Source organism: Pseudorasbora parva, chromosome 2 (genome assembly GCF_024679245.1).
Source record: "Pseudorasbora parva isolate DD20220531a chromosome 2, ASM2467924v1, whole genome shotgun sequence".
NCBI lineage: Eukaryota > Metazoa > Chordata > Actinopteri > Cypriniformes > Gobionidae > Pseudorasbora > Pseudorasbora parva.
Genome location: NC_090173.1, coordinates 27,849,045 through 27,872,854, shown reverse-complemented (window position 1 = coordinate 27,872,854; position 23,810 = coordinate 27,849,045). Strand labels below are relative to the sequence as shown.

General features: G+C 38.0%; 1 protein-coding gene across 2 annotated transcripts; it reads left to right on the top strand.

Annotated features, from left to right (window-relative positions):
* The first annotated feature begins 655 nt into the window (after positions 1 to 655).
* Positions 656 to 23,730, top strand: ciita (class II, major histocompatibility complex, transactivator). 2 transcript variants are annotated; one of them, XM_067414621.1, is made up of 20 exons: positions 656 to 1,077; positions 10,508 to 10,558; positions 10,714 to 10,770; positions 10,875 to 10,907; positions 11,069 to 11,158; positions 11,242 to 11,310; positions 11,494 to 11,625; positions 11,728 to 11,820; positions 11,944 to 11,994; positions 12,401 to 12,520; positions 15,604 to 15,678; positions 15,758 to 17,438; positions 17,777 to 17,956; positions 18,081 to 18,146; positions 18,249 to 18,329; positions 18,437 to 18,520; positions 18,651 to 18,734; positions 22,665 to 22,748; positions 22,948 to 23,031; positions 23,333 to 23,730. In XM_067414621.1, exons 1-20 carry the CDS (start codon positions 756 to 758, stop codon positions 23,406 to 23,408), a joined length of 3,513 nt encoding a protein of 1,170 aa, XP_067270722.1. In that variant the 5' UTR covers positions 656 to 755; the 3' UTR covers positions 23,409 to 23,730. The 2 variants fall into 2 exon arrangements, with proteins under 2 accessions (XP_067270722.1, XP_067270731.1); XM_067414630.1 differs by lacking the exon at positions 656 to 1,077 and adding an exon at positions 9,841 to 10,204 and having other exon boundaries at positions 23,333 to 23,728.
* Positions 23,731 to 23,810: the final 80 nt, after the last annotated feature.

Sequence of the window (23,810 nt, the reverse complement as noted above, 5' to 3'; positions counted from 1 at the left end):
GGCTCTTTACACCAATCACTGAACTGCACACACAGGATTGTGGTGTGTCGTATTTGATGAACAACATATTTACTTTATGATGATGTCATAAACTGACCACAGTAGATCGATGTTAAACAAATATTGGATTTGCCTGTGTGTTGGTGCTTTCCTACCCCCATATAATCGAATAAAGGCTCCTTATTGGCTTTGATGGTTCTATGAAGAATCTTTTCATTGGGGAAAAGTTCAAATATTCAGAACAGTTCTTTGGGGAACCAAAATGGTTCTACTTTGGCATCGCTATGCAAAAAAACCTTATGGAGCCTTTATGTTTGAGAGTTAATACTGCCTGCTATATCTTAGATGTATATACAATATATATTTAGCAAATGGAAGAAAGGAAAACATTGTACTGTATGTGGAAGCAATTTTTTTTATTGTATTAGTGAGGGTTACAATCTGGCATGTATACATTCAATCTCTTCCATATAATTTCCTAGTAACAAAAGAGAAGTGAGATGGAGATGTGGTCTCTTGATTTGTCCATGCACAGCACATCAGCAACATTTGTTTTCTTGTGGAAAAAGTACATGCGAAACTGGCCTCACCTGACCTGGATAAAACTGGTTGTCCTTAAACACACCAGACAAATGAGGTTTTTATTTGGCTGAGTTTATGGCTGAGTTTTTTGTTTTTTGTTTTTTTTTAAATCCAGGAACAAAAGTACAGATCATTTTGGCATTAGTATAGGAAGGAGGAAATAAATCATTGAAATGAGAGTATCTCTCAGCTGCTGTCCAGTCATGGTTCCCTTTGAGGATGTGCTGTTTCAGGTGAGAAAAGCTTTACAGGTTAGCCCTGGCCTACGACACAATCTTCTCAGAGAGCTGCACGAGGCCAACGTCTTCTCTGCCCAGTATTACCAGTCTCTCTACAAGAATGGCGAAGTTGAAGAGCAGTGCTTGTGTGAAGTCGTCTGCAATGATGGAGAAGATCTGGCCAGGAGACTTTCTTTGCCTATCTGGCAAAACTGGGACATTAGCCAAGGCATCTTGGATTCAACACTCAGAAAACAGGAGGATTTGGTTCCTTTTGGTAAGTTAGCATTTTTAATTGCTTTTATTTTGCCCTTTCTGTATCTGGTCACTGTTTATTTCTAATATTTATATAATTTATATGGAAATGTTCCATTGCACAAAACTTTCTAAAGGTTTGGTAACCCTTTACAATATGGGTGCGCTGATTCATACTTATATGCACAGATAATCATGAGTTCATGTATGAATCACTAAACCATTCATTAATGATTGCCACATCACCATTGCCTCTTTTGCCTTTGGCTCTTGGCTTACTTTGTTGGGGACACTAAATATTATGTAACTATAATATAACTGATCCGCCAGCTTTGACACTATATGAGAACTAAAGCTGGACGATGACATTACGGTTTTCTCCAGAGTGGCTGTACAGCCGAATCCAATTCTGCTGCATTATTTTCCTGTTACCACTTTGAAGCTACTTTGAAACAATCTGCATTGTAAAAAGCGCTATATAAATAAAGGTTACTTGACATCAGCAACTCATAAATTGTCATCATGGATTCATTCCCTATCAAATTCTACTATTAACCAATACAGTAAATAAATGTTAATTACGGCAATGGATCAAAGCCATGTATTTGAACCTCCACTTGTTTGAATGAATCATTCTCATTAGCTAATGATTTGCAAAGATATCATGCTATGATTTTACTTGTTGAGGCACATGACTATTAACTTATGGTAATGTCTCATTATGGTTGTGGGTTTTTGTCATCCTGGGACAGTTGCACAGTGAATGTGATGTCAAAAAATGTGTTTGAAGGACTATTGTCAAATCCTGTCGCACCACTTGCACCTGAAGTAGACACAGTATTACAAAATAACAGTTTCTCTGCGGCGCATGTTCTAAGAGCCCCAACTTTTGAACCCTGGACCTCATGCTTCACCCAGAATTATTCCGGTGCCATAAACAAGAAGTCACAAGTGTGGATGTCAAAACCATACTGACATATTACTTAATAATGTTAAGTAAATAGTCATGTCATAGTCAATAGTCATGTGTCTCAACAAGTTATGTCACAACAAAATATTAGCTAATAATTTATTTAAAAAAAAAACACCTAGAAGCTGAAATAAATGACTTTGGCCCATTGTGGTAATTAACACATTTATGTACACTAAGTTTCTAAATGAATCCATGAAGGCACATTTAAATAATATCAATTAATTTATGGCTTAACCCTTTCACACGTGTTATTGTACGCTTCAGGGACAGACATGACTGATCACACCGGTGTGATCGTACATGCAAAAGGATTAATCTTTTAATCAGAAAGACTCTTTATTGGTTGCTGATGCGACAATCATTAGCAAATAGTTCATTCTTATAAACTCAAGATTATCTGTGCATTAAGCATGCATTAATTAGTGCTCCCATATTGTTAAGCGTTTCTTAAGATTAATAAAATGTTCTTTACAGTAAGACAAAACGGTTCACTGAAAAATGGTTTGTCTGTGGCATCGCTGCGCAAAAAAGTCCCCATGAAATCAAAAAAAGACTTTCTTTCTTTTTTCTTTCTTTTTTCTTTTTTTTAAAGAATGATGAAATGATTATAATAAGTTTTATTTGTGCAAAAAAAAAATTTAATACATCTTCAAAATCTTTTTTTTAAAGAAAGTTAACCTCCTCTCCCCGTCTGAATGATACCTGTTCTCTTAATGACGTGTTTTGGCAGAGGCTGGGAAAAAATATTCTCCACAACTGACTAAAAACTTGCATTCAGATCTGCCTCCATTTAGTTAGCAACACCCAACTCCTAAGATCCGATGAATTCCAATGGGACGATATCAAGTTCCACACTCCCAAAGCTATTTCACTCAGATATATGTGTCATAACAGGAAAGAAAATACTAACTTAAAAAGAACATATATGAAACTAATATGAATCTTCCATTCAGTGCCGACTTTAAGATGTGCCACTTTTAACATAGACTGTCCTCTAGGGAAGGAGAAGTACATGTTTTCTAGTGATAAATTATTGTTAACAAGCTGTTTAATTCATACAATTTAATTAAATGTAAAATATTATTTTAAATGAATCCATAACATTATCCCATGATAGTAGGTTCTAGTAAGTGCCCTTTAAAGGACAACTCCGGTGAAAATGACCGTACACTGTAAAAAATTATTTAGAAAAAAAGTTACCTGGTTGCCTTAAAAAATTTAATTGATTGAAATTAAAATTTTGAGTTTATACAATGAACATTTTTTGAGATTCGAAAAGCTTTATTAAAAGATTATTAAAAGATTTTTTAAGCTTATTGGGTAATTGTGTGTGTTTTATTTCTTTCCCAAGACGGCTCCTGTCTGTAAACGTGTAATACACTGTCTTTATAAAATATCTTTTTATTAAACTGTTTGTACACTTACAAAGTTCTCAATGCTTCGGTTTGCATGTACACTGTAAAAAAATATTTAGAAAAAAAGTTACTTGGTTGCCTTAACATTTTGAGTTCATTGGAATTAAAATTTTAAGTTAATACAATGATTTTTTTTCTTTGTAAATGATTGATTTCTAAAATATTATTAAAAGATTTTGTAAGCATATTGGATATAATTGTGTTTTATTTCTGATGACGTAGTGAAACATGCCAAATAGTGCTATTTTCATGATATATCAAATTTTTTATGTGGTTCAGATACAATAATATTTTGAGTTTCTATTTATTAAACAAATTTCCTTCACTGATTCAACTAATTTTTTTATTTCAACGAACTCAAAATTTTAAGGCAACCAGGTTACTTACTTTTTTAAGTTAAACCAACAAAAAACAACACATTTATTTTACAGTGTAGGGACCCTCATTATGCTACCGTGTTAGTGTGAGGCTATTTTGAGCTTTGTTAGTGGTATTAACTAACTATTAACTTAAGAGATTTAATTTCATTTACTCTGTGCCCCATAGACAAGCGTTATAAGCTAAACTGTTTTTAGAGATAAAACTCTTTACATTCGATTTTCATGAAAACGCATCCCAGAGAACGATCTACTCGGTAACCATCTGTTAATTACCCCTAGGGTCATTTCTCACCGGAGTTGTCCTTTAATTTCAGATGTAATTACATGCAGGTAAATTTTAAAATGTGAGTACAATGTAAAAACATAATAATAATAAAAAAACTGCTGCTAGTGTTGTAACTTTTTTATATTAATTACATTCAAAGAAAATATTTAAATCTCAAAATCAATCACATAATACAGTAATTTCATTGGAAATTAATTTAAATGGCTAGCTCATTAAAACTTCTTTTACTAACCCTAATATAATTACAAAACCCATATGATTTATTTTCTTTCATAATAAACATGTCAAATTATTCTATATATTCAAATATGGGGCATGTCACATCAGGTTTAACATCAAAACACAAAATGCTATTACATAATGCGCATTCCATGTGCCTGTCGCTCCAGCGCTCGTTCAGTGAAGTTTGCAGCTAAATACAGACTGTAAGGACGCACTTTCAAGCAAAATGGAAATACTTGTGTGAATTAGTAACATTAACAGATAAGGATAAAACCACTGTTCTTTATATAGATCAGTGCATATAACCATGAATGTTTTGCACTGAGGACGCACACACATCTTTCAAAGCGCATGACGGTATGATAAACACTAAATGCATTAGCTTGAAGCTTAAAATTAAGAATTCTCATGTTATTCATCCATCAAGTCGTTTAAGAATCATTGAACACTGTGGATCATTATGAGAAAATGAAACTTTTTTTGACATTTGATGCATGTAAACCTCTTGTTGTAGACCTCCAAAACTAAACTAGGAATCTTTAAAGGACAACTCTGGTGGAAAATGAACCTAGGGGTATGAACACAAGATTACCGAGTAGCTCATTCTCTGGGATGCGTTTACAGTAAAATCGAATGTCTCGACGAGTCAAGCTACGAACGCTGTGCTAAGTGAGCTGGTCGATAGGAATTAAGTTTGCGAAATCTAATTACATGGAAAAAATGTTTTTATTTATTTATTTTCTCTGTTGCGTTCAGTGTTTTCTTCCAGAAACAACGGACCATATGAGATTCCAAGTCACAGTTCATCACTTAGCACTGCGTTCGTGGCTCGACTTGTCGAGACTTTTTTCCAAGATGGCTCCTGTCTGTATAGAGGGAATGCACGTGACGTCACCGTCAGCTGGAGCGACTGGAGTGATTACGCCCCGCTGAGTGGCAGAAAGACTGAGAGGCAGCACTGGTTTACAGCGTGAATGCAGCAAAAACACACAAAACCAGGCCCGGCGCCAGAGAAGGGGGGTAGGGGGAGGCTTGTCCACGGACCCCATGGACATTGCTGTTTTGAGCTTTGTTAGTATTAATTAGTGATTTAATTTCATATATTTTATGCCCCATATACTAGCATTATACGCTAATCTGTTTTTAGAGATAAGACTCTTTACATTCGATTTTCATGCAAACGCATCCCAGAGAACGAGTCTGTTCAATACCCCTAGGTTCATTTCTCACCGGAGTTGTCCTTTAAGGTTCTATAGAGTCAATTACATGGGTGCGTTGCTACTCCCAAAAGGCAGTAATACTCCCTGACAGGATGCACCTGTAACTAGATCTCTTGCATAAACTAGAGTTGCTTTCTAACCACGCTTTTATGTGTGGTATGGATTCTGAAGTTTTTTTTTCTTTCATGGGGGTCGCAGATTAAAAAACAAAAGAACACCGGAAGATGTTATGGTTCAACTCAAAATAAACCTCTGTAACATCTACAGTGTATTAAGTATTCACAGTGCTTTTTCCACATTTTGTTGTTGCTTCCTCATTCCAAAATGTATTAAATTCATTATTTTCCTCAAAATTTGACAAACTATACCCCATAAGGACAATGTAAAAGAATTTTGATGCTATAAGCTTAGCACACCTAGCCTGACGTGGTCATACTCATTTCTAGTCATAGTATGAGTCTGAAACTGCTCCATTGGGCTGTGCTTATGGGGCGTGTTTCAACCGAACCAGGAAAGACATCAATTGGACAGAGCTACAACCAATCAGAGCAACGAAGCGACGCATTGTCAAATGTCAACAGAGCTCATCTGCAATGTGTTGCCCATGGTGTTGCCAAGTCCGTGTTTTTTTTTCCGCGGGTTGTTTTCTATGTCCGCGGTTTGAAGCGACTATTATGTGATATATAGACCCATGAGTGCAAATTTTAGCAGGCAACCTTGTCAAAATAACACACATTTTACCCCCAAAACACAGTTTTTTTTCCGGAGAACCCCCCGAGAAGCTATTGTTTAGGGCTAGTAATTGGCGGGTTTTGTTGTAAAAACTTGGCAACCCTGTCTGCACGCGTGCTGGAATCATGCTGGAATAGAGGGAATGCACGTGACGTCACCGTCAGCTGGAGCGACTGTGATTACGCCCCGCTGAGTGGCAGAAAGACTGAGAGGTAGCATTGGTTTACAGCGCGAATGCAGCAAAAACACACAAAACCAAGCCCGGCGCCAGAGAAGGGGGTAGGGGGAGGCTTGTCCACGGACCCCATGGACATCGCTGTTCCGAGCTTGAAACAGACTTGATAATAGCATGCAATTTTCTCACTCATCAAACCACCAACCTGCTGCTGCTGCTGCTTCTGCTTTAAGACGAAAACGCTGCCCATAACTGCTTGTCTAGGATGTAATCCTTCGTAAGAATTCGTAATAATAGTATATTATTAGCGAAAAGGAGCTAGCAAATGATCCAGTGTGTATCTGTATTTGCACTCGTCAAATGATTACATTTCCAACGTGTTTTTGCCTCGGTGAGTAATGTAGCCAATCACAGACATGTTTGTAGATTTCTACAACGCAGTTGGCCAATCAGAGGAGTTGAACTTGGAATCCACTCACTGCTCGAGTGTTTGTTTGTCCGGGTGCTGAGTTCAGTTAACATGCGTGTCTCTGTAAGTGCAGACATTGTGAAAATAAGAGCTTCATTGTATACCAGCTTCACTGCGGAAATCTGTGAGATTGCGTTTATTGAATGAGTGACAGCTTTTAGTGATTATAAAGGGAGCACTTTATAGCACGCTTCATTTTAAGCTTTACAGCATGCTGTCTGGGCAATATAATTATTATTTATTTTTTATTAATAGGTCTTATATTCAGAATTTGAATAAAACTTTTGTTTTTCATTCGTGACAAGCTGACCCATCCACATATACAAGCGAAATTCACTCGAAAAATGTGATGACTGATCAGTTATAAATAATCATGTCGAAATCAGGCTCATAAAAATGTCAGGAAAACACGATTCCTGGCTGCATGTCGTTATCCATGGATCACTGAATCTGTGCTAGTTGTAAGAACCCCTATAACGAGCCCAACCTTTAGTTTAAACTGATAATTGTTTGCTATACTCGCGTTTTCCTCTAATAGCTGCGGTCACGCAGCAGCTCTTCTGCCACTCGGCCCCGGCTGAGGGGGCGTGTTCCGGCCGGAAAGTGGCATCGATGATCGATGCATTCCCTCTATACACGATCTTTCCCGGTGTTGTAAAAAAATAACATAATTTAATGATACACAGAGTACTTACCCAACATGATCATCATTTCTGAGAGAAATAGTGAAGGTGAATGCATATACAAACAAGCTCTCTGTTTAGAATATAATCCAAGCTCCTTTGATGACGTGCATGATTACGTTACTGTTGATCATCTGTCCGTCATCGTCTAAAGTTGTTTCTGTTTGGGGATAATTACTCCTCTATAGAGCAAGGCCAGACCGAACTGCCCGACCAAAAAACTTTGTGGGCGGGGCTGAGTTCAGCTGGCATCCAGGCTATAGCACACCTATTTTTGTCAGTTTCTCCCATTTTTCCTTCCAGGACCTCTCAAGCTCCATCAGGTTGGATGGGTAGCATCGGTGCACAGCCATTTTTTTTTTTAGATCTCTCCAGAGCTGTTCAATCAGGTTTAAATCTGGGCTCTGGCTGGGCCACTCAAGGACATTCAAAGAGTTGTAGCCACTGCTTTGTTATCTTGGCCCTGTCTAAGGTCCAGCACACTCTGGAGCAGGTTTTCATCAAGGATGTTTCTGTACAGTGCGGTGCCTGGTTTCCTTCAGACATGACAGTTGCCATTCACGCCATAGAGTTTAATCTTTATTTCATCAGACCAGATCATTTTTTGAGAGTCCTTCAGGTGCCTTTTAGCAAACTCCAGGCAGGCTGTCGTGTGCCTTTCACTGAGGACTGGCTTCCGTTCGGCCACTCTACCATACAGGCCTGATTGGTGGAGTTCTGCAGAGATGGTTGTTCTTCTGGAAGGTTCTCCTCTCTCTACAGAGAAATGCTGGAGCTCTGTCAGAGTGACCATCAGGTTCTTGGTCACCTCCCTGACTAAGGCCCTTCTCCACCAATCGCTCAGTTTGGCCGGGCGACCAGCTCTAGGAAGAGTCCTGGTGGTTCCAAACTTCTTTCAGTTACAGATGATGAAGGCCACTGTGCTCATTGGGACCTTCAATGCTGCAGATTGTTTTCTGTACCCTTCCCCTGATCTGTGCTTCGATACAATCCTGTCTCTGAGGTCTACAGACAATTACTTGGACTTCATGGCTTAGATTGTGCTCTGACATGCACTGTTAACTGTGGGACCTTACATAGACAGGTGTGTGCCTTTCCAAATCATGTCCAATCAGTTGAATTTACCACAGGTGGACTCGAAATAAAGTTGAAGAAACATCTCAAAGATGATCAGTGGAAACAGGATCCACCATGGCAAAGGCAAAGGCTACTTATGTACATGTAATTTGTTTTTGTTTTTTGTTTTTTTAATTGCAAAGATTTCAAACAAACTTATCACATGCCATTATGGGGTATTGTTTGTAGAATTTTGAGGGAAATAATATAATTTAATACATTTTTGAATATGGCTGATACATAGCAAAATGTGCAAAAAGTAATGCGCTGTAAATACTTTCCGGATGCGCTGTAACTGTAGTCCTTCACTGTAAAAAAAAAAAATTCAAATCTCCAATAGAAAATTTTCTAGTGACTGATAACAACTAAATTTTTCAGTTGGCCAAATTGAATTTCTGTCAATTCAATTTAATCAATTCACAGAAATTCTATATATCCACCTGAAAAATGTAGATGTGATAAAAAAAAATGTTTACAGTGTTTTTAAATATATAATATGAGTTGACGGTTTATATTTTACTGTAAATCAGGGTTTATGTCAACAAACCAGCCTGCGAGATGGTTTCTATGGGCAGTGCTGTTACAAAAGGAAAGCAAAAAAAAGCACCAAAAAAAAGTCGGCCTACTTGTCATGCATACCAGTCTGTGATTGTGCTTTTGTTTCACTTTAGAAGGTTGGCATGAGATATTTTTTGTTTTGGAGATGCAACTTCACTGTAAATGGCTGGATTTACAGAGGGGTTTTTGTTGTTAAAAGATATTTAATATGTTTTCAAATGTGAAGTCGTAACCGCTGTTTTATAAGACCTGTGTGTGTGTGTGTGTGTGTGTGTGTGTGTGTGTGTGTGTGTGTGTGTGTGTGTGTGTGTGTGTGTGTGTGTGTGTGTGTGTGTGTGTGTGTGTGTGTGTGTGTGTGGAAAAAAAGGTCACAACTGACAATGGAAAATACCTGCCACTCCAGGGTGGAGCAAATTCCTTATTGTATACGTCCTTAAATTATGTAATGCTGATATATAAACCAATTTGAGCTTTAAACGTGTTTGTTACTGTAAAGTGTTTTAATATTAACACAGTTGGTACAGTGGAAGATCACGATCAGGGTAAAACACAACAGTAAAATAATTCCTATATCATCATCATTATCATCATCATCATCATCATCATTATTAACTCAGTCATTGGGATTAGGCTATTTTATCAATATCATCTCCATCTGCACCATGCATAGAACAGATTTACTATGCGACAGGGGAAGGTGAGTTTGGTGTACGGCTAACCAACCCAACCTTGTTTCACATAGTGAAAGTAAAAGTAGAGGCACAGTCAGAGAAAGTGCAGGCTGTTTTGGTGTTTGCCAGACAATGCCTCACCCAGTGTAATCTGAGGACACGCCGCGCGCTACAAAGCAGTTTTGCGTCAAAAACTTAATGTAATGGAATAATATTTATCAGTAAACATGGAATATCCCTATGAAACAGGTAAAGTACAAAGATTTTAATTTATTATATAGTTGTTGTTTTTTTAATGCGTTTTGCGTCGAACTTATTTTACTTTGCTCATTATGTATAATATGCAATTATATTATAATTTGACACAGGATAATTTGAATTGTCAGACAAATATTTAAGAAACGGGCTTTTCTTCCCGAGTTATTTAGCCTACAACATGTTGCGGGTTGCGCGCCCACGATATGCGTTTTACTCAGGAAATTTTAACGGCATAGGCTATTTATGTCATGATTAAAAACATATGTAATATAATGTGTCACTATTTTACAACAGATGCTGAATTGCAAAATATTGTCCCAGACCCAATGTCTGAACTCTTACCTGGTGAGTAAGTAGCCTATATAGCCTAGTAGATGCACAATTATTTTAACTTGGTAAACAAATGTAGTTCCAATTTGGACAAACAAATGCAGAAACAAATCCAGTTTGTCATTTTTTGAGTTGAGTTTTCAAATGAGATTTGCCTTTTGTTTTCACAGACAATGTCATCTTAGAATATCTCGAATCCATTCAGAGTGAATCTGAAGAAGCTTTTGGTCAGTTTCAATAATTGCTCTATTTAAGTGTGCAATTCGTTACATAAAAACATGTATAGGCACCATGAAGGCTAAAAATAATTTTCTTCCTTGTGTCTTGGCAGATCCCAACTTCCTTGATAACCTCAGTTTTCTATGTAAGATTCTCTAACATAATATTATTTGAACAGAATTACATTTTTCTATATTTGGGGGGGAAATGAACAACCAATGACTGTTCATTGATGCATTTGCATCACTGCATTAAAAATAAAGTGACATTTTGTAATATCTTTCACAAATGCTTTACAAACAACAGATGACACAGACACAACTTGCACACAAACTGGCCAAGCACTAGGCCATGAAAATGCCTCTTTGACAAACAAAAGGTCAAGAAAGCGAAAAGGTAATGTTATTTTCTCTTAGGTGTCCTCTTATGAAATATCTGTATTGAATCCAGTAAGTAAAAGGTGTGCTTTCTATTGATAGTTGACCGACCTTCAAACAAAACCTGCATAGATACTGTTGGCAAACCCTTGTACAAACGCAACAAAAAAGGTATTTCAAACACACAATCAATGCAAACTCTCCCAAACAGTAGTTTTAAAAAGTTTTTTTGTTGTTGTTGAAAGTTTTAGAACTGTCTACTTATTATTAAAAGGAACAAAACATATTTTGATAACTGTATGCATAACTGTAGCTCTCATAATATTGCAAACCAAAAGCATGTTTCTATTTTAGCAACAGCCTGCCTTGAAAGCCCCTCAAGAGGTTCAGCTCTCATTACATCTGAGGGTAGTTTCCAGTTGAGTTCAAACACTCTCCAGAATATTGTACGTATTCCCTTCAGCCACCATCCTCTGCCCTCTAGTGGTGAGTTGTTTTTTGTGGGTATTTTTCATACTGAATATGCATTTTATAAGATACTATAGGCCTTGTCTTTGAATATTGACCACGAGTCTTTGCATCTTTTAGGTGGTTCAGCACTACAGTTCTTCCAGAGCATCTGCCCTTTTACACCGCCTCTGATTAGCACTGTGGTTCCGACATGGCCCACATATGTGCTTGGTGAGTGAACAATAAAAGCATTTTTAAACACTTTTAAACACACCACTGCGTGTGCCTGCATGTTTTGTTTTAAAAAAAATCTTTTGTCCACTTTATCTGTACTTTCACATTTAATCTCGGCAGTGTCGCCCCAGCATGTGAGTCCAGGCACACAGATACTTCCTCTTTCACCTGGTAAGTTAAGCCTCTCAGGCAGAGTTGTCAAGTATGCAGTTTTCCTTATGAAGTTAGGCTACTTTTTAGACTTTTGATGTGGATAAACTTTTATAAACTATATTTGACTGAAACACTAGTAGGGAGCTTTGAGTGATCCTTTATGTAAACAGACTGTTTATGATTACTATGTGAAAACTATTGATTTGTATGTTATAATATTGTATACAGACTGTTTATGATTACTACGGATTTATATTCTATTTATGAATTTTTTTGAGTTTTGATATTTGAGATAGGGTCATTGTGGTAACTATAGTTTTGGGCTATTTTTGATCGGATATTGATTTCAATTTGGTATGCAGACCTGGCATTCCTAGTTTCAGCAATACTGTGGTGTGTGATAACAGAATTCTTCCTTTTCCAGCTGATGGCACAGTTGCCCCACCAGAGCTTACGGTTTCTGTACTCCCAGTCGGCTCATCCTCAGACCGTGCATGCAAGAGTTTGCCATCAGTATCTGTAGACACAGTTTCCCCTATAAAAGGTGAGTTCAGGGTTTGAGGGAGCTCGATCTCATGAAAATGCGTATAAATAGTACGAGCGTATTATACGCACGAACCACACACCCCACCACTCCCATCCTACCCAAGAGTGTGTCATACACGCCATAAAGTGCGTATTATATGCATGCGAAAAACTGCGTACCATAGACACGCCAAAACTCATCTTGGCGTATACATTCCACGAGATTGCACACTTTATTGATGCGCATGATACGATGTGATCGTGTTGGTTTGAGGACAGGAGGACATATGTGTCTGTGCTTGGTTTCATTCAAGTTTAGATAAAGAGAAACAAACTAAACAAAAAAAGTCTATAGAATCGTTTCGATTTAAAAAATAATTTAATTCTTAATTTAATATGATGATATTTTGATTTAAAGTCATGTTTAATTTTGATAGAGACATTCTGGCAATATCAGAGCCTCCAGGGTTAAAGCATGTAATTTCTGCAGCACTAGCATCCCCAGTCGGAAAAGTAAAAATAATGACAGATTTGTGTTGAAGGGGGGGAAAAAATATGAGCTTGGAGGAAAAAAGTTTTATTTCAATGCTTTTGCATTTGTTGGCAAACGTATTGTGTTTATTAGCAAAATTATTGTTCTCTCGAAGATTATGTTCCCGCATCAACATTGTTTCCCCCAAGAAACTGCATTTGCTCCCAACAGTATTTTACTCTCCACCTCATATTATGTCCATCACAAAAACAAACAAAAAAATGTAGCCTGCGGTGGATATCCAACTCCGCCCACATCCAAGTGTGACGTCAGAAATCCCCCCTGCAGCTAATTACACTGGTTACAGTGATGGGTAGGTTTAGGGATAAGAATTTGATGAAGGCAATTAGTATTTATTTTATTTCATTGGCAGGTAGGTTTATTGGCCTGGCCTCTGACAGCACACTTGGATGTAGGCAGGGTTGGACGGGACGTCCAGCTGCAGGCTGCAGCGAACCCTATTGGAGAAAAGGGGAAATCATTCTATAAATGAGGAAAAGAAGAAAAACCTTCTGCTGGCACACATCACAGTTAAATAATTATTCGGGATTATACACATCCTGACATGATTTTGCAAAACGTTTAGAGTAGTCAAGAGAGTAGTATTCAGATCATAATATGTCGGTCACATTTTTTTGAATTTTTTTTTGTTTTGTGGAACAGCTTTCTCTTGTGAGTAAACATAATTTCTATTTGTTTAATTTTTTAATATATTTTTTACTCTAAGGTATTATCATATTTTACAACAAAACTGGTCCATTTGTTACCAAGGTGAAGGTGTTATTAAAGAAGTACTATTATTTATACGCGTAAACTTAAAAAAATTCACTGTGCTCCTTTAAAGCTGCAGCCTGTAACTTTTTGCTCTCTAGTGGTTAATAAACAGAACTGCATGCATCTTGCGGAAGAACATTGCAGCCGGAGCTACTTCTCTCTGTTTATGTCTATGGCGGATCACGCAGGGACTCTGCTCCTCCGACGTGGTACCTACCAGTCTGGCCTGAAATAGTCCCAATTTAAATACTTATTATAAGTGTACCGTAATGATTCAGGGCAAGACAAAAACACAGTTTGGAAAATGGATTCATGTTGTACCTTCTCATTATATCATATTTGTAAATCTTGAACACAAAAAAAGTTACGGACAGCAGCTTTAAAGGTGGGGTAAGTCTTATTTCAAAACCGCTTTAGAAAAAGGACACGGGCCGAGTGGAATACCAAACTTGTAGCCAATCAGCAGGTAAGGGGCGTGTCTACTATTGATGGTGAGAAGAGCGCTCGCTCTCGCTCTGTGCACGTTATTATTCAAAACACACGAGTCACACATGACGGACATTAGCCGAGAACTAGTCTAATATAGGCTGCTTGAATATGCTCGTGTGTCATGTTCACTTGTTAGTCCATTTGCGATCGTATTGTGTCTCACTTCAGCGATGATAAAGACCCGTTCATTTCTACACCGTATGGAGCATCTAAATCTCCTCACTGTGTGCTTCAAGCATCAGCTCACACAATGTCTCCGACAAGTAAGATACTATACTCCTAATTTATGTTTGCTTACTCTTTTCATGATCTATAACCCTTATCCAGTCATAATTGTAATATGTCGTTAGCTGGACTGTCGTGCTTGTGTTCTATAGAGTTGTTCATGAGAACAGTTTGATCGCTATCTCTAATCTTGTCATAATTGTAATATGTCGTTAGTGGAACTGTCGGCTCGTGCTATAGAGTTGTTCATGAGAACAGTTTGTGATTTTGTGATCGCTATCTCTAATCTTGTCATTATTGTAATATGTCGTTAGCTGGACTGTCGGCTCATGCTATAGAGTTGTTCATGAGAACAGTTTGTGTTTTGTGATCGCTATGACTCTAATCTTGTCATAATTGTAATTTGTCGTTAGCTGGACTGTGTGCTTATGTACTATCGAGTTGTTCATGATAACGGTTTGTGTGTGTTTTTGTGATTGCTGTAACTCTAATCTTGTCATAATTATAATATGTCCGTTAGTTGGACTGTCGGCTCGTGTACTATCGAGTTGTTCACATGAACGGTTTGTGTTTTTGTGATAGAAGGGATGACTTTTTCATTGAATATTCGACCTGGATTAGATACACACAGATTCTGCCATAGCCGTTGATGCCTCTGGGTTACGTATGTGTGGGGCGGCGCTATTAAAATAGGGGCGAGACCCTTTTGGGGGTAGGGGCGTGTTTGTTTTGGTGATTTGAAATATCAACAACGGTTACCAGAAAGCACTTTCCCCACCTTTAAGTAGATTAAACAAGACAATTTAAATAACATTTCTTTACACAAACTGTGCAGTTTATTGCTCATTTAGAGTTGTAGAGGGGATGGTTAACCTTTTATTTGAGGAGAGATTCAGTCTGTGATTGCTTTAGGAAAAAAAAGGAAAATTAATATTCCCTGTAAGCAGAGAAAGGGTTTAATTTTTATAAGAATTTGTTTCTTTTTTGTATGGTAGGACTGTGCATGTACTAACAATTCTGTTTTGTTGACAAAGGACTCAGTGGTGACAGAATGGTCTGCTTGTTTGTTTCACTAATTACAGAAGGAAACCCACAAAAGAACACAAATTCCCCCCCACCTTCCAAAGCCGAAAGGAAAATCCGCTCAGAAGCACCAGGTAATAAACCAGTTTAATCATAAATAGCCTGAAGGACTTTATTAGACTATAGGAAACATGATGCATGTTTGTTTTACAGAATGTGTTAAAGACTACATAAATCACGTCAAGTCCCGTGTGAAAGATGTCTGCTGCACTATGTGTGGGGGATTGGGAATCGAATCGCACTATGTGGATGTGCAGCCGATCCAGAGGAAACTCCTTATCAAATCTGGCAAGAATGCAAACAAGTGTCTTGAAAAAGAGCTGGTAGTCCTCAGTGATTCAGAGCGTCAGAAAGCAAGGCTGGACAGAAATCAGTTGTTTCATAACAGTGATTCCAGACCAAAACAGTCTGTCGCCCTTCTCGGAAAAGCCGGAGTGGGAAAAACCACGTTCATTCAGCGTTTATGCTTGGACTGGGCGAGCGGCAGCCTGCCTCAATTTCAGTTTGTTTTTTTGCTGAACTGTAAAATGTTAGACCTCACACAATCAAACTATAGCTTGAAAGGCTTGCTGTTCGATTTGTCTATGTCCCCTCGCTGTGAGGACTCAGATTCTGTGTTCAAACACATTCTGTCCTGTCCTGATGAAGTTCTCATTATCTTTGACAGCTTTGATCACATAAAAGACTTTGAGGGGCTTCTTCAGTCCCCTGCTAAATCACACACAGACACTAAATACACTGTCAAGCAGCTGTTTTCGGGTTTGTTCCAAAAGGAAATCCTCTCCGGCTGCACCATTCTCATTGCCACGAGGCCTAAAGACGTTTTGAATCAGGTGCTGCGAAAAATCGACAGCCTTTTGGAACTTTGTGGCTTCTCTACGGAAGACATTGAGCTGTACGCATCAAAATATTTTGAGGATGCTTCCCTGCAAGAGAGTGCACTAAAAAAGATTAAGAAACAAAGCTACATATTCAGTTTATGCTCCAACCCGCTAATTTGTTGGACTACCTGCTTCCTACTTGAGCACCAAGACAGTTGCGGTGACGGTTTGCCTTCAACCCTCACAGACTTGTACCAAAGAGTGACCTCCAAGCATCTGCAATTGGCTATTCTTGGAAACAGCTCATTATGTAAGAAGAAACAGCCAGACATCTTACAATTGTGCAAAATGGCTTGGGATGGATTCAAGAATCACAATACATGCGTAAACCCTGGCAGTTTAACAGAGCTGCTGGGCTGCGCTCTTAAAAGCGGCATACTTGTATCCTATGAAACATCTGAGCGCCAAGAGAACCACTTTGCAGACCTCTTCACTCAGAACCTCCTGAGCGCTTTGCACTTGGTGCAGTCTAAACAGGTGAATGAAAAAATGGTGGTGGCAAACAGCATCGTCCAGCAGAAGAAACGAAAGGTTCAGGGGGAGTCGCAGGACTTGCTGCAGAGGTTTGTCACGGGATTGGTCTTCCAGAAGGCATCTGATGGAGTAAGCATTCTGGAAAGCAGTGTCAACATAAAGGCCAAAAGAAAAGCTGTCGAAGCCCATCTGGAGAGAATGAAGCCTAATGGTTTGGTTCCTGCCAGGTTATTAGAACTGTTTCATTGTGTTTATGAGACCAACAGAGCCAAATTTGCCAAACTGCTGCTAAAAAACCTGCCTGACAATCTTTCATTCTGTGGGGCGCAGCTTTGCCCTTCAGACGTGTATGTCATATGCCATCTCCTCCAACATCCCAGCGCAATGAAGCGGACCTTCTCCATTAACTTGCAAGATACATGCATTCCCATCAGTGGCCTGAAAGAGCTTGTGGGACTCAAATGCATTCAATCATTCTGGTGAGAAATTGTGCATCGCTAAAAGAAGAGTTCACCTAAAAAGTTCACCCTCTCTTCTGTGAAATACAAAAAGAGAAAAGTTACAATTACAATGATGGGAAATGTAAAAGTACCGTACAAGTAGTCTGTATGATTCATGCTTCATACAAAATATTGAGAATTCATTAATTTGGAAAATGGCACACACATTGCATTGACCAACCATTGATTTTGATATCAAATAAAAACTTTTCTGCCTTTGTATTCTACAGAAGCAAGGATGTTTGGAAGAACCAGGAAGATTTGATGAACTAGTGCTTTAAGCAAAAGGTTTTCACTTGCATTTATTTTTCCATTAGGGCACATACAGCAGACACCATTGGCTTATGGGAGGACTTGCATCAAAGCAATGATGAACTGAATCTGAAAAAAGCCATCGAGAAATTCACCTTGAACCCGTTCAAGGCAACACAAGGTTATCACATAGAGAGCCTGCCTGGCCTTGTCCGAATTCACAGAGAGAAGAAGTTACCAATGAGGTACAGCATCAAATTTGTGTTTGATACTAGGATGTCCAATGACTGTTGTTGTTTGTCTATGTTTTTCTATTCAAATTGTAGCAGACAATGGTGATGTTGATAAGAAGTATGGCTGTATTTTCAGTGAATTTGTGTCTGCGCTGGATAATGGTGTACCAGCCCTTCGGCATCTTCAGAGACTAGAATTTGAGTAAGCGAATCTTATCTTTTCCTGCTTCTGTTTTCCAGCTTGTTTGCTTTTATCTTGTATCTGTTCAGCGTTGGTTATATCTGGTGGTGCTCTGTATTTCAGGCTTGGAGTCCAGAATGGTCCTGAACATTTCCCTAATCTCATAGAGGTCCTGCCTTCTCTGCAGTCTCTCCAACATCTGGAGTGAGTATTTAGTGGTAGATTTCATGATTATGTGGACCGGAAAAGAGTGTTTAAGTGTTTTTTTTTTTGTGTTTTTAAGATTTATCTTTTTTTTTTTTGTCTTTCAGTCTTGAGAAAAACCAAATAGGAGACTCTGGAGCTGAGAAGCTATCTGGCGTTTTACATTTTTTGGCATGTCTGAAATTGCTCAAGTAAGTTTTGAAACGTTTATGCCCTTAAAAAATAACAAAAGCAGTGTCTGGAAGACTGCATTTTCCAAATGATTATAACTTGTAGAAGAATTGTGTCACAACTGAACTGTCCGATGTTCCAATCACCCAGTCTGTCTCAAAACTTCATTGGAGATGCCGGTGTGGAGAAGCTGGCTAAAGCTCTGGCATCAATTCCTTCTCTTCAGAGCCTCAGGTATTAGTCATTCCCAGAAATAGCTACATTTACATTTACATTTAATCATTTACCAGACGCTTTTATCTAAAGCGACTTACAAATGAGGAGAGCAAAAGAAGCAACTAAACAAACAAAGGCAACAGCATTGAAGTGCTTTAACAAGTCTCAGTTAATCAATTTTTTTTAAAATAAACAAACAAACAGTTCACGAGTTCAGACTTACATCAATTAAATAGAGTAAAGATTATGCATATTTGGCTTGCTGTCCGGGGAGGGCTCCGGGCTTGGAAATTTTGCCCGAACCCAGAGTAGAGATAGGCAGGTAGTTCCACCGGGTGGGAACGGTCCAAGAAAAAGTTTGTAAAAGTGATTTCATTCCTATTTGGGATGGAACCACGAGGCGTTGTACACATAGAATAGAATAGAATAGAATAGAATAGAACAGAATAGAATAGAATAGAATAGAATAGAATAGAATAGAATAGAATAGAATAGAATAGAATAGAATAGAATAGAATAGAATAGAATTTATTGTCCCATTACTGGGAAATTTGTCTTAGACATCATGACGCGGCCAGTATACAATACAACATACATACATATAAAATACAGCATTATATCTCAGACATAAGATTCTATATTTAAGATTTTGACCGCAGTTGGCACAAAATTAATTTTTGTAACGATTTGACTTATACTTTAAAACCCTAAATCGTGTCCCTGATGGTAACAAATTAAAATACATATGCAAAATATGTGTCATCAGCAACAATTTTTTTTAGCTTGCTTAAAAATAGATGCCTCGTACAGCTCTTGTATAATTTGTTTATCTTTTAACCCTATAATTTTTTGAGCAGTATGTAATAGTGATTCCATACCTTATTCAACTCTCAAATACAGATTGATAACAGTACACCTAAATATTGGATTGAAGAAACCTGTTCAATAATATTACCATGTATAACAGATTATAGTCCAGATTACACATTGGTTCTGCAGATGACTCAAACCTAAGAAAGAAATCATTCAGGTCATCTGCTTTTTCCTGGGCATTGCTGGTTATAAGCTTTTTAAAAGCTATACACTGTAAAAAAATTATTTAGCTAAAAAGTTACCTGGTTGCCTTAAAATTTTGAGTTAATACAATGAACATTTCTTGAGATTCGACAACCTTTATTAAAATATTATTAAACGATTTTGTAAGCATATTTGGTAATTGTGTGTGTTTTATTCATGATTTATCACATTTTTTATGTGGTTCAGATACAATAATATTTTGAGTTTCTATTTATTAAACAAATTTCCTTCATTGTATCAACTCACATTTTTTATTTCAATAAACTCAAAATTTTAAGGCAACCAGGTTACTTACTTTTTTAAGTTAAACCAAAAAAAAACAACATTTTTTTTTACAGTGTAGTGGGTGCCATATTGGTAACAATCTTCATAGCATCCCACAGTTTTCTAGGGTCCCCATAATTAAAGTTTTGTTCTATAGTATCCCTATGTTTTTTAACAAATTGAATTCCTTTTGGACTAATTTTAACTCAATTTTGTCTTGACTAATAAAAGCCCACTTCTTCCTGTTTAAGCACTTTTTTTAACATCTTTTGTTATATAACTTTTGTTATTAGTAAATGCATTCTTCTTCTCTACAACTGTGTCTAAATGTTGACATAAATTAATATAATCTGTCATGGTTTCTGTGGCAACCTTAATGTCCATTTCATGAAAGAGTTCCCAGTACGTCAAAGCAAAACAACCTTTTTAAGTTTCAATGCTGTCATCAGAACAAACAGAAACTGTCTTTGTCTGAGTGTTAATCCTTTTTAAAATGGTCTTATAAGTTGGCATCAAGTGAATCGTGTTATGATCACAGTTCGATGTAGGGGGTTTAGCCTTGGCAACATATGTGTCCTTCACATTACCATAGCATTTATCTTAAATCTTGTTGCCTCAAGTTACACACTTGATGTACTGTTCATAGCCTGGAAGTGAAAGTTCCAGTCTGCAATGATTAAAATCTCCAAGAATAAAAATCAGCGCTCCTGAAGTACACTTTAATTGCTTATTGACACAGTCAGATATGCAGCTGGCCGATCTAATGGCGTTCCCACTTGGTGGAACATACACTGTGCAGATAAAAATGTTTCCAAATTCTTGCAGAAGATAAAAAGGCCTCAGTGATAAGCACACTTCCACATCCGAAATGCACACTGTTTCTCTCACCGTATATTGGCTGCACCATCTGTCATTTATATTGGCACAAATGCCACCGCCTCCTGAGTTTTCAGCCCTGTCTGCTCAAACAAGGCAAAACCCCTTAAGTTCAACCATTGAGCTAGGGACATCACTGTGGAGCCAAGTCTCTGTAAAGACCATCAAACACGAGTCTCGATACTCATGGCAAATCCTTGATTTTATACGGAGCTCCTCTTTTTTGTTCCTTAAAGACCGCACATTGCTCAAAATCATGGACCGCATGCAGCGGTGCTGGATCAGTTACAAGGGTTTGATAGTGCATGCTGGAAGTCCAGCTACAAGAGCATCACAGTAGTCCAGTCTGGAGAGAACAAGAGCTTGAACCAGGAGTTGTGTGGCCTGTTCTGATAGGAAGGGTCTAATCTTTCTAATGTTGTATAAGGCAAATCTGCAGGACTGGGCTGTTGCAGTAATGTGGTCAGTGAAGTTTAACTGGTCATCAGTCACAACTCCAAGGTTCCTGGTTGTCTTGGACGGAGTGAACTGAGCTCAATGGAGACATTTTGCAGAAGTGCTGGCTTGTTTGAGACCACAAGTAGTTCTGTCTTTGCAAGATTGAGTTGAAGGTGATGCTCCTTCATCCAGCCTTCACCTCACATGTCTGTCAGGTTGGCAGCGATATGAACACTGACTGTAGGGTCATCTGGTTGAAATGATCAGTAGAGTTGAGTGTCATCAGAATAGCAGTGATAGGAAAAGCCGTGTTTGAGAAGAGAAGTGGTCCAAGCACTGAGCCCTGGGGAACCCCAGTAGCTAGATGATGTGACTTAGACACTTCACCTCTCCATGACGTACCTGAGGTAGGACCTACCTGAGAGGTAAGACTTGAACCACTGGAGTGCAGTTCCTGAGATGCCCATCTTCTTAAGTGTTGACAGGAGGATCTGGTGGTTAACTGTGTCAAAAGCTGCAGACAGATCCAGCAAGATGAGTATTTAGGATTTGGAAGCTGCTTTTGCCAGTCTCCGTGCTTCAGTAACCGAGAGCAGGGCAGTCTCAGTCGAGTGGCTGCTTTTGAAGCCAGATTGGTTGTTATCCAGGAGATTTTTCTGTTCAAGAAACATGGTTGAACACAACTCACTCAAGTGTCTTTGCAATGAAAGGGAGAAGGGATTACCTGGATGATGCGATGGCACTCATATTGTGCCAGAATGCCTACCACACACCAGCTGATTGGTGGAGAGGAGAAGCCAATCAGTATATGGGCATGATTAGGAGGCCATGATGGACAGAGGCCAATGGGCAGATTTGGCCAGGATGCCGGGGTCCTACTCTTTATCGAAGGACATCCTGGGATTTTGAATGATCAGAGAGAGCCAGGACCTCGGTTTAATGTAAAATGGCTGCTGGTTGTAGCACTGTTAGTGTCCAGAACAGAGAAGGTGAAGGGAGTGAAGATGAAACCATTGTGGATATGCGAGAGGGAGAGAGCAGGTGCAGTTTACGCTGAAAAGTAATCTGCGGAGGAGTTTGTGTTGTGTCAGGAGTTTAAGAGTGATAAGAAAATGGTCTGAGGTGTGCAATGGAGTAACTAAAGTGTTGTCCGTGGAGCAGTAGTGTGTTTAGACAAGGTCTAATTGTTTTATTTTTAAAGCTGTATCATTTTATTAAATAAAACATGAATTTTGGAACTGTTTAGAAAAACAGCACTGTTTTGACACAATTATTCCATTTCCTCACTTCTAGTCTCTATGGAAATGCAATTGCTGACAGTGGAGCTGAACACCTGGCCTTGGTTTTACCAGACATGAAATTCCTGCAGGACTTGGAGTTAGTACTTATCCAAACTAAGTTAAAGTAGATTTACACAAGAAAAAATTATTTCAGTCATTTAAGTATCAAAGTCATTTTTGACATTTGGTTTATCTTCTATTCTAATGATTGTTTTCAGTTTAAATAAAATGTAAGGAATATTATTTATTTTATTACATTATATTATAAACATGCATTTCTTGTTATTTACTTTCAGTGTAAAGTTCAACAAGTTCACAGACATTGGAGCTACAAAGCTCAGTGCTGCTCTGAAAAACTGCTCTGGAATGAAGTTTTTGGAGTGAGTCACTAATCTTTAACATCATTTGGGACTTATTTTAATGTAGTGGTCTGATAGGCCAGTGTATTAACTTTTACTTGCATAATGTTTTTCTTGTATTAGGTCTAGCATCGCTCACATAGCACATTTGAACTAGTTGATACACATAAAATCTCGCAAATCTACAGTCCGGTTGACAGACAGAAGTTAATATCTAAAATCTGACCATAGCCACTAAGATTATGCAATACGTCCATTATTAAAAGCTTAAATGCTTTTCATGATATGCAAATTATGTTGTTTTTTTGTCCTCCCTCATTAGGCTTTGGAATGACTGTATTCCATGTGGAGTTTTTGAACACCTTCGTCTTCAAGATCCACGGATAAGACCACTTTGACATATTTTAAAATGGCCACACATTGGACACTGTTGCAATAAGCAAGGATTTTTTTTGTTTTTGTTTTTTTTACAAAAGCGTTATTCACTATGCAATTCAATACTTCATCGATATTTGCCAAGGAGGACACTAAACTGCAAAAAGTTTTCCACTTTCTCACTGAAATTACTGTACATGTGACACTTGCACATTCTGACATTTCTGTGGATACTGTTTCTCAGCACTAATCGTACTTATTGTTTGTTTGTTTGTTTGTTTACAATAAACATGAGTTCTATAAGTCTGGTTTTTATGTTTGTGACTGTCAGATAAATCAAACAATTATAATTTGTTATTACTGTTCAGTTGTGGTTTTATCTATCTATCTATCTATCTATCTATCTATCTATCTATCTATCTATC

Excerpts from the sequence above, each read along its gene's own strand:
- ciita (XM_067414621.1), top strand. The coding sequence starts at position 756 with ATGAGAGTATCTCTCAGCTGCTGTCCAGTCATGGTTCCCTTTGAGGAT. Across the intron at positions 17,439-17,776 it reads AAATGCATTCAATCATTCTG|GGCACATACAGCAGACACCA; the intron begins GTGAGAAATTGT and ends TTTTTCCATTAG. Across the intron at positions 18,521-18,650 it reads GCATGTCTGAAATTGCTCAA|TCTGTCTCAAAACTTCATTG; the intron begins GTAAGTTTTGAA and ends CCAATCACCCAG.